The 11092-nt window shown below is 51.5% G+C and overlaps 1 protein-coding gene across 1 annotated transcript in view; it reads right to left on the bottom strand.

Moving 5' to 3' along the window:
• LOC122560408 (prolyl 3-hydroxylase 3-like) overlaps nt 1-8722 on the bottom strand; it is an 18464-nt gene extending 9742 nt beyond the window's left edge. Inside the window, exons 1-6 of the mRNA XM_043711045.1 lie at nt 8619-8722; nt 8008-8135; nt 7521-7616; nt 7177-7324; nt 6820-6928; nt 4114-4189 (exon numbers count right to left, since the gene is read on the bottom strand). Of these exons, the coding sequence (XP_043566980.1) occupies nt 4114-4189; nt 6820-6928; nt 7177-7324; nt 7521-7616; nt 8008-8135; nt 8619-8715 (654 nt within the window). The 5' untranslated portion in view covers nt 8716-8722. The remainder of the gene's footprint in view (nt 1-4113; nt 4190-6819; nt 6929-7176; nt 7325-7520; nt 7617-8007; nt 8136-8618) is intronic.
• Nucleotides 8723-11092: the final 2370 nt, after the last annotated feature.

The following is an 11092-nucleotide window of genomic DNA, read 5'->3' as shown; positions in this document are numbered from 1 at the left end:
TTATACACATAATGGTAAGGTCCTAGGGAGTGTTGCTGAACAAAGAGACCTTGGATTGCAGGTTCATAGCTCCTTGAAAGTGGAGTCACAGGTAGATAGGATAGTGAAGAAGGCGTTTGGTATGCTTTCATTTATTGGTCAGAGTATTGAGTACAGGAGTTGTGAGGTCATGTTGCGGCTGTACAGGACATTGGTTAGGCCACTGTTGAATGTTGCCAGGGTTGCAGGGTTTGAGCTATAGAGAGAGGCTGAACAGGCTGGTGCTGTTTTCCCTAGAGGGTCGGAGGCTGAGGGGTGACTTTATAGAGGTTTATAAAATTATGAGCGGCAAAGTATTTTCCCTGGGGTTGGGGAGTTCAGAACTAGAGGGCATAGGTTTAGGGTGAGAGGGGAAAGATATAAAAGAGACCTAAGGGGCAACTTTTTCACAGAGAGGGTGGTACGTGTATGGAATGAGCTGCCAAAGGAAGTGGTGGAGGCTGGTACAATTGCAACATTTAAGAGACATTTGGATAGGTATATGAATAGGGAGGGTTTGGAGGGATAGGGGCCAGGTGCTGGCAGGTGGGACTAGATTGGGTTGGGATATCTGGTCGGCATGGATGGGTTGGACCGAAAGGTCTGTTTCTGTGTTGTACATCTCTATGACTCTCTCCACACTGTCCCCCATTAAACACTCCCAGGACAGGGACAGCACGGTGTCAGATACAGAGTAAAGCTCCCTCTACACTGTACCCCACTAAACATTCACAGGATAGAGACAGCACGGGGTTTGACACACAGTAAAGCTCCCTCTACACTGTCCCCAGTAAACACTTCTAGGACAGGGACAGTATGGTGTTAGATACAGAGTTAAGCTCCCTCTATATTGTCACCACCAAAAACTCTGACAGGGATGGCGAGGGGTTAAATGCAAAGTAAAGCTCCCTTTACACTGTCTCCCCATCAAACACTCCCAGGACAGGGACAGCATCAGGTTAGATATAGAGTAAAGCTGCCTCTACACTGTACCCCCATCAAACATTCCCAGTACAGGGACAGTATGAGGTTAGATACAGAGTAAAGCTCCCTCTACACTATACCCCATCAAACACTCCCAGGGACAGGGACAGCACAGGGTCAGATACAGAGTAAATCTCCCTCTACACTGTACCGCATTAAACACTCCCAGGACAGGGACAGTATGGTGTTAGATACAGAGTTAAGCTCCCTCTACACTGTACCCCATCACACACTCTCAGGGACAGGGACAGCATGGGGTTAGATACAGAGTTAAGCTCTCTCTACACTGTACCCCATCACACACTCTCGGGGACAGGGACAGCATGGGGTTAGATACAGAGTAAAGCTCCCTCTATACTGTCCCCCCATCAAACACTCCCAAGGACAGGGACAGCGCGGTGTTAGATACAGAGTAAAGCTCCATTTACACTGTCCCCCCCATCAAACACTCCCAGTGAGAATGTTTATAGCCTCAAAACGTGTCTGTAAACATTCAGACTAAAATGTGATGTTGAATTATAGAACACCTTTGCTGCACATTAGAAGTTAGACAAGCAGGGAGGGTTGGACCATGAGAAAAGGGGGAACCCAAGTTATACAGAAGAGAAAGACATCTGCTCGCACCGAGTGATAACGGGATGGTCTAAGGCAATTGTGAACATCAGTGAATCTGTGTGAACAGGACACTGAATGATAACATTCACAGCCGTTCTCTTGTGAAATTAATGACAGCGTTTGATTCTGACCCTGAACAGAAACACGGGACTATCAAAAGCCTTGTAATTAAGGGTCAGGTTCTGTCAATTATAATGGATTCTTATTACCCCTTGACAGTGGGGCAGACAGAGAGGGAAAAGCATCTTTTCTCTTACAAGTCCCTGACCTGAGAGTTCTAAAGGATACTGGAGCGAGAGAGAGAGAGAGAAAGAGAGAGAGACAGAGAGAGAAAGAGAGAGAGACAGAGAGAGAGAGAGAGAGAGAGAGAGAGACAGAGACAGAAACAGAGAGAGAGAGAGACTAAAGTTTGGGAGAAGATTTGTAGCTCGGGTGCTCGTTGTTGTGGTTCTGTTCGCCGAGCTGGGAATTTGTGTTGCAGACGTTTCGTCCCCTGTCTAGGTGACATCCTCAGTGCTTGGGAGCCTCCTGTGAAGCGCTTCTGTGATGTTTCCTCCGGCATTTATAGTGGTTTGTACCTGCCACTTCCGGGTTGTCAGTCCCAGCTGTCCGTTGCAGTGGCCGGTATATTGGGTCCAGGTCGATGTGCTTATTGATTGAATCTGTGGATGAGTGCCATGAATGGAACTGAGGATGTCACCGAGACAGGGGACAAAACGCCTGCAACACAAATTCCCAGCTTGACGAACAGAACCACAACAGAGAGAGAGACCATTTTGGTGCTGGGACTGCTGAAGCCAGTAGAAAATTAAACTCTTTGTGCTTACTTGCTATGGATCAAATTTCATTGCAGTTTTGAGAGTTTATGATGATTGTGAGTAGCCATTGCTGGTTCTGAAATGCAAACTCTGTAAAAGGTAATGTTGACAAAGCTTTAACTTGTTCTTGCAGACCGCTCTACAGACTGTCCCACTGTCAATTCTAACTAATTAGATCTTAGGTCTGATTTGAATTTGAATCACAACCCTGAAAAGAGAGCATGTTTAATTCGGAGACTAATGAATTAGTTTAAATGCAACCTAATGGTAATATTTCAGCCTCATTTACAGAATGATTCTGCGCTTAAGATAAAAAGCAGGAGTCTGCTCCCAGCTTAAAATTATTCTAAACCTAACATGGAAGAGATTCTGACACAATCTGTTGGGAAGCCATTTTATGGTCAAAGTTTGCTCTCCTTGCTAAGAAGCCATTTTATAAAACAATTGTATCAGAATGTGAGCTGTGCAAGGTTACCTTATGACCTCGGAGAAAGTGAGGACTGCAGATGCTGGAGATCAGAGCTGAAAATGTGTTGCAGGAAAAGTGCAGCAGGTCAGGCAGCATCCAAGGAGCAGGAGAATCAACGTTTCGGGCATGAGCACTTCTTTAGGGCATGAGCCCTGCACTTTTCCTGCAACACATTTTCGTACCTTATGACCTCTCCCAGTTAGCTCGGAGTGGTACCTCTTTCTGATAGGGGTTTATCTCACTAGCAGGCGCCTATCTCGGCTCGGTATGTTTTCCCCATCTGATGGATGGCTCAAGGCCTGTAGGAGTGATCAGGCAAGTGCACACAGACCTGTCAATTAACTTCCTGTGAGGGCTCTTGAAGGAAGAGCGATATCCTACTCGTCTGGGTAATTAGGAGCCAGTTAGTTGAGCTTTTAGGTATCAGTGTTACATTGTAACAGTGATGCTATCAGTCAATAAAGGGGATGACCAAAATAAAACAAAAATGTCTGTAAGAACTTCCAAAGAGTTGTATCTCCGGGACAAACCAAGAGAGGCTGACAGGTTGAGTCCACAAGGGATTGCCTGGGCCGTCTCAAATGTGTACTTTAACACCAGGACAGGGACAGCACAGGGTGAGCTAGAGAATAAAGCTCCCTCTACACTGTCCCCCAGCAAACACTTCCAGGACAGGGACAGCACGGGGTTAGATACAGAGTAAAGCTCCCTCTACACTATCTCCCCCATCAAGGACAGGGACAGCACGGGGTTAGATACAGAGTAAAGCTCCCTCTACACTGTCCCATCAAACATTCCCAAGGTAGGAACAGCGAGGGGTTCAATATTGAGTAAAGCTCCCTTTACACTGTCCCCCATCACTCCCAGGACAGGGACAGCATGGGGTTAGATACAGAGTAAAGCTCCCTCTACACTGTCCCCCATCATTCTCAGGACAGGGACAGCACGGGGTTAGATACAGAGTAAAGCTCCCTTTACACTGTCCTCCCATCAAGCACTCCCAGGACAGGGACAGCATGCGGGTAGATACAGAGTAAAGCTCCCTCTACACTGTCCCCCATCAAGCACTTCCAGGACAGGGACAGCATGCGGGTAGATACAGAGTAAAGCTCCCTTTACACTGTCCTCCCATCACACACTCCCAGGACAGGGACAGCACGGGGTTAGATACAGAGTAAAGTTCTCTCTGAGGGTGAGAGGGTCACTTACTGAAACTCTCTTGCCTCCCTGATCCGTGAAGTAGAACTCCCCTCCGTCAAATTCATCATTGAGATAGAGAAAACCCCTGTGAAAAGACAGAGAGACAATCAACACCAGAGAGAGAGAGAGAGAGAGAGAAACAGAACAAGGGAGAGAGAGATACAGAGAGAAACAGGGAGGGAGCTGATGGGGAGAGAATAACGGTGTAGCGACAGTCAGACAGTGATGGAATGGAAAAAAGATAGAGTGAGAGTCACATGGAGGGAAAGAGGGAATGGGAGACAGAGAAGGAGAAAGAGGAAAAGAGAGAAACTGGGCAGCATGGAAAGTGAGATGGTGTGTTGTTATCAAGAGAGAACGAGAGGGTCTACTGTACAGAAACAGACAGAAAACAGGTAGTGCGGGGAAGAGAGAGAGAGATTGAGAAGACAGAAATCAAGGGAGTGGAGAAGAGAGAGTGCAATGAAGAGAAAGAGGCAGAGAAAGAGGGAGTGCGGGACCGAGTGCTAGAGATAAAGCGAGAGAGAAAGAGGGGAACTGAGGTGGAGAGAGAACAAGAGAGAGAGAGAGAGAGAGAGGACTGAGGGAAGAGATAGAGAGGGAGCACCAATCAAGAAAGATGTTGGAATAATGGCATCACCAAGATAGATAGTTACGGAATAACGAGTGCTCCAAACCCAAGGATCAAATTTGAATCTTCGGAAAAGAGCAGATAAGAAGGTCGGGATAATGACGATCGGGATCAGGATATTACTGAGATCGAGGAATCTGAAGGTCGGGATAATGACGATCGGGATCAGGTTGTTACTGGTCGAAATTAATAGCTCTGAGAAAAATCTAACATGTTGTTCTGTTCATTCATGGGATGAGCGGGTTATTTGCTGCAGCCAGCATTCATAGTCCCCTCGATGACTTGCCGATTGCGAAAGTGATTCCGAACTGTCTAGTTGAATTACTGCAATCCCGATTTCCAGGATTATGACCAACATCCATTGAAGAAAGCGCTGATATATTTCCATGTGTGAGGTCTCAGAGGGGAAATTGTTCTCGTGTCACTTTTAGTCTTGTCCTTCTCAATGGAAGTGGTCATTAGTTTTGGAAGGTGTTTTCTGAGGATCTTTGGGGAGTTTCTGAAGAACCTGTTGTCGACGGGACAGATTGTTGTGACTGTGCCTGCACAGTCCAGGAGTAGGGTTTTGGTGACGTGTTCCCAATTAAGTGGGAGCTGCTTTGTTCCTGGATAACATCAAACGTCTCGGGTGTTGTTTGAGCTGCCTGTATTTGTCCCATCTCACTCCTGACTTGTGCGTTATTGATGGTGGGACCGGCTTTGGAGAGCAGGGAGTCAGGAGGTGAGTTACTCACTGCAGGATTCGCAGCCTCTGACCAGCTCTTGTAGCCACAAGATTGTTTGGTTTCTGGAAAATGGTAACCCTCAGGATGTTAATAGTGGGAGAAGATTCAGTGATGGCGACACCATTGATCATCAAGAGGGCGATGGCTGGATTCTCTTGTCATTGGAGATGGTAAACCCCCAGGATTGTCATGGAGGCAATGGTGGGGTTGTCGCTTGTTGGAGATGGTAACCACCCCAGAACATTCAGGAATGATAACATCCCCATTTCTGAACTTAAGATGCAGGGAAGGTCATCGATGATACAACTGAAAATGGTTGTTCCTAGGACACTACCCTGAGGAGCTCCTGCAGAGAGGTCCTGGAGCTGAGATGACTGACCTCTAACACCCATGATCATGTTCCAATGTGCCAGGTCTGACTCAGGCATGGCTATGTGGACTGGGTCAACAAACTGGGCAGTAAACCAGCCAGGGCTGGCATTCTGGAGTGATGTTTGGCATGGTTTTTAAGAGTGATACATCAAGAAGCCAACTCGAGGCTGTGCTAGTTTTGAACAAAGATAACTGAACCAGTCAGGCAGTCAAATTATAAACGAGGAGCGAATTATACAGAAGCCAATCTATCAGAAGGTGAGACTGGGCAGAGGCAATTATATTGTTTCTTGAGTATTTTGAGGTTACACAAACTGGCAAAAGACACATGAAAATGGCCTGTAACAGCTGGGCTGAAGGACTTAGCTGTTGCCCTATTCCAGGCAGAGATGAAAGAATTTATAATGGGGCTGAGAGAGAGATCAGAGAAACCAACCGATTCCTTTAATGACTGAGGAAAAGACTGAGTTCTCCCAGAAGGTGAGAGATAAGTCACTGTTAAGGAATGAGGATTTGAAGGATATGGGAAGGAGATTGTACTGGGGAAATCAAGGTGTGAACAATAAAGCTCAGTCCATGTTGTGATAATCACCTTCTGAAATGGAGCTGGGGAAACGGGATGAAAACGAGACGGTCAGTGGTGTTACCATCACTGAATCCCCTTTACAAATAACATTCTGGGCGTTACCACCTCCAACGAGAGAGAATCCAGCCATCAGCCTCTTAATGGTCAGTGGTGTTACCATCAGTGAATCCCTTCCCCCTATCAGAAAGCCTGTCCATCCCCTGAGATAAGCCCAGGTGAAGCTTTGACAGCGATCTGTCACCAGATACCAACTCCCAAAATTGATTCCTATCATTCCAGCAACATCCTCCCTACCTTCACACTCCATTGCCTCAGAAATCAGCTGACGGTCCATTAGCCTTCCCTATTCTGTCCAGATTTGGTTTTTGGGATTGGCGATGGGTTTCCCAGGTCTCTGTTACCTGTAGTCTCCAGCTGAGTCTTGGAGTGACTCCCTCCAACACTCTGCCCCCTCTGGCTCCTGGAGACATGGGTCCCTTGACACTGTGCCCCTCCTGGCCTCCTGGTCTCCTGTAAAGGGGTAAACAAGGAGGTGAAGCACATAGTTGTCAAATAGCACACCTGGAGTGGGGGACAGGAGGGGAGCCCAGGGTCTGGGAGGGGAGAAGTAGCTGGATCAGAGAGAGAACAGGGATGTTCCCAACCTCCAAGAAATCCCTGGGATCTTGCTGTGCAGCATGGGGCTCAGGTCCAAGCAGGGACCAAGCTCTGTCCTCTAGACCACCCCCAACCCCCAGCAACATCACGTCTGCACTCACCTGTCACTGGACCACGACAGGACAGGATGGAGATGGATGGGTGAAGAGGGAGGGTGGTAAAGAATTGCTGTGTAATGCGTTGCACTCGCACACTGGCATGGTAATACAGGCGGGCAGCGGGTGGGTCAACCAGGGAGTCACGGGCCAACTGTAAACAGACATGGAGAAGGGTAAGGCCTGGGTTCCCCATATCCGGGAAAGCTCATCTCACACACATACAGACACACACCCACACATACAGACACACACAGACACACACACACCCACACATACAGACACACACAGACACACACCTACAGACACACAGGCACACACACACAGAGCCTCTCCCAAGCAGATCTCACCGTCAATATTGTTTTGATGCTCAGTTCCTCGAGGTTAGTGCTCTGAGGGTGAGCAGAGTTATCTCCAGGTTCCTCTTCTCCCAGCGCTGCCAAGGTCTGAGGGGTTTCACAGTGAGAAAGACAGAAAGAGATGATGACAAGTTACTGAGCTCTGTCCCAACACCCACAGCCATTGACCTTGCCTCCAAATCGAGCCCCTACCTTCTCCCTCTGCCCCCAACCCCTGACCCCTCCACCAAGATTTATTGCTGACTCTTCACTCACAAGCCCCCCTGACCTGTGACCCCAGTCACCCTCCATCTGACCCATGACCCCACAGTCACCCTCCATCTGACCACACAGTCAGCTTCCATCTGACCCCTGATCCCTCTGTCAGCCTCCATCTGACCCCTGACCCCTCTGTCACTCTCAATCTGACCCCTGACCCCTCTACCACCCTCCATCTGACCCTTGACCCCTCTGTTACCCTCCTGATCCGAGTACTCACATGGGCGACATTGCGCAGGGTGACACACTCCTGGTGGGTGAGGGCACCATCAAAGACCACCCGGTGTGTACCTCGGAGGTGGGATCCATTCATCACCAGCTTCAGATGGGCCAGAGGTGGGGCAGAGGCTGTGGGGGTGCAGGGAACCCTGGTGTTACACAGGGAGATCTCACCAGCAAAACACTCCCCTCCCAAAAGGGTTCACTCGCCTCCCCTCAGAGACAGATAACATTCCTCATCCCTGTCTCTGATGGGAATACCCTTGTCCGCTCCAATACTCTGCCATCTCCTCACACCTTTCCACGTCCAGGAAAAGTCTGAACAGAGTGGGCCTTCATTTTGCTCAATGCGAACACGTACAGGCTGGACTGTCCTCCAGAAGGCACTACCACCATCCCCTGGCATCAGCCTGAGTGAACTCTCTCTGGAGAGCCTCCCATCCCAGTCCCTCACGTTGTTGGATACGTGGCCAACGTGGGTTACTCCAGTAGCCGTTTGCAGGTTTCAGGCACGTTGATTCCCACAGGGAGGGCGAGGCCATTTCCTTCATTCCGTTCCCCATCCCAAGGCCAGAACCCAGAGCCCAGTGTACAAACCAAGCGCTGACTGACCTCGCAGCTTGTCCATGCTGCCTTCCTGCCCCAGCACGGATTTCTGTCGAGAATCTGAAGCCTGACCTGTGCCGTTTGGTGAACGCGGGATGCTCATGTTCAAAGGCCTGGGGGTGACAAGCATACATGACGTGGGATCACATTGGGCCAGGCACCAACTCCAACCAACTCACCCGCTCAAATCAGAAACCCGGTCAGGCGAGTAGTGCTGAGGGAGTGCCAGAGGGTCAGTGCTGAGGGAGTGGGCACTGTCGGAGGGTCAGTGCTGAGGGAGTGGGCACTGTCGGGGATTCACTGCTGAGGGAGTGGGCACGGTCGGAGGGTCAGTTTGAAGGAGTGCCGCACTGTCGGAGGGTCAGTGCTGAGGGAGTGGGCACTGTCAGAGGGTCAGTACTGAGGATGTGCCGCACTGTCGGAGGGTCAGTGCTGAGGGAGTGGGCACTGTCAGAGGGTCAGTGATGAGGGAGAGGGCATTGTCAGAGGTTCAGTGCTGAAGGGGTGGACACTGTCGGAGGGCCAGTGCTGAAGGAGTGGGCACTGTCAGAGGGTCAGTGCTGACGGAGTGCTGCACTGTCGGAGCGTCAATGCTGAGGGAGTGGGCACTGTCGGGGATTCACTGATGAGGGAGTGGGCACTGTCGGGGATTCACTGCTGAGGGAGTGGGCACGGTCGGAGGGTCAGTGCTGAGGGAGTGGGCACTGTCGGAGGGTCAGTGCTGAGGGAATGGGAACTGTCGGAGGGTCAGTGCTGAGGGAGTGGTCATGGTCGGAGGGTCAGTGCTGAGGGTTGGGCACTGTCAGAGGGTCATAGCTGAGTGAGTGCCACACTGTCGGAGGGTCAGTGCTGAGGGAGTGCCGAACTGTCGGAGGGTCAGTGCTGAGGGAGTGGGCACTGTCGGAGGGTCAGGTGCTGAGGGAGTGTCGCACTGGTGGTGGGTCAGTACTGAGGGTGTGCCGCACTGTCGGAGGGCAAGTGCTGAGGGAGTGGGCACTGCCGGAGGGTCAGGTGCTGAGGGAGTGCCGCACTGTCGGTGGGTCAGTACTGAGAGTGTGCCGCACTGTCGGAGGGTCAGTGCTAAGTGATTTGGCACTGTCTGAGGGTCAGTGCTGAGGGAGTGGGCACTGTTGGAGGGTCAGGTGCTGAGGGAGTGCCGCACTGTTGGTGGGTCAGTACTGTGTGTGTGCCGCACTGTCGGAGGGTCAGTGCTGAGGGAGTGCCGCACTGTTGGTGGGTCAGTACTGAGGGTGTGCCGCACTGTCGGAGGGCGAGTGCTGAGGGAGTGGGCACTGTCGGAGGGTCAGGTGCTGAGGGAGTGCCGCACTGTCGGTGGGTCAGTGCTAAGGGATTTGGCACTGTCTGAGGGTCAGTGCTGAGGGAGTGGGCATTGTCGGAGGGTCAGTGCTGAGGGATTTGGCACTGTCGGAGGGTCAGTGCTGAGGGAGTGATCACTGTCGGAGGGTCAGTGCTGAGGGAGTGCCGCACTGTCGGAGGGTCAGTGCTGATGGAGTACCGCACTGTCGGAGGGTCAATGCTGAGGGTGTGGGTACTGGCGGAGGGTCAGGTGCTGAGGGAGTGCCGCACTGTCGGAGGGTCAGTACTGAGGGTGTGCCGCACTGTCGGAGGCTCAGTGCTGAGGGTGTGCCGCACTGTCGGAGGCTCAGTGCTGAGGGAATGGACACTGTCGGAGGGTCAGTGCTGAGAGATTTGGCACTGTCGGAGGGTCAGTGCTGAGGGAGTGATCACTGTCGGAGGGTCAGTGCTGAGGGAGTGGGCATTTTCGGAGGGTCAGTGCTGAGGGACTTGGCACTATCGGAGGGTCAGTACTGAGGCGTGTGCACTGTTGGAGGTTCAGTACTGAGGGAGCACTGCACTGTCGGAGGGTCAGGGAGGTTCAGTACTGAGGGTGTGCCGCACTGTCGGAGGGTCAGTGCTGAGGGAGTGTGCACTTTCGGACGGCGAGTGCTGAGGGAGTGGGAAATGTCGGTGGGTCAGTGCTGAGGGAGAGGGCAATATCGAGATTCATGCTGAAGGAGTGCCGCAAATCAGAGGGTCAGTGCTGAGGGAGTGGGCACTGTCAGAGGGAAAGTGCTGAGGGAGTGGGCACTGTCGGAGGGTCAGTGCTGAGGGAATGGGCACTGTCAGAGGGTCATAGCTGGGTGAGTGCCACACTGTCGGAGGGTCAGTGCTGAGGGAGTGCCGAACTGTCGGAGGGTCAGTGATGAGAGAGTGCCACACTGTCGGAGGGTCTGTGATGATAGAGTGGACACTGTCGGAGGGTCAGTGTTGAGGGAGTGCCGCACTGTCGGAGGGACAGTGCAGAGGGAGTGGGCACTGCCTGAGAGTCAGGTGCTGAGGGAGTGCCGCACTGTCGGAGGGTCAGTACTGAGGGTGTGCCGCACTGTCGAAGGGTCAGTACTGAGGGAGAGGGCACTGTCAGAGGGTCAGTGCTGAAGGGGTGGGCACTGTTGGAGGCC

Source organism: Chiloscyllium plagiosum, chromosome 21 (genome assembly GCF_004010195.1).
Source record: "Chiloscyllium plagiosum isolate BGI_BamShark_2017 chromosome 21, ASM401019v2, whole genome shotgun sequence".
NCBI classification, from domain to species: Eukaryota; Metazoa; Chordata; class Chondrichthyes; order Orectolobiformes; family Hemiscylliidae; genus Chiloscyllium; species Chiloscyllium plagiosum.
Note: the sequence above shows the minus strand (reverse complement) of the source record. Positions and strands in the feature narration are given on the sequence as shown.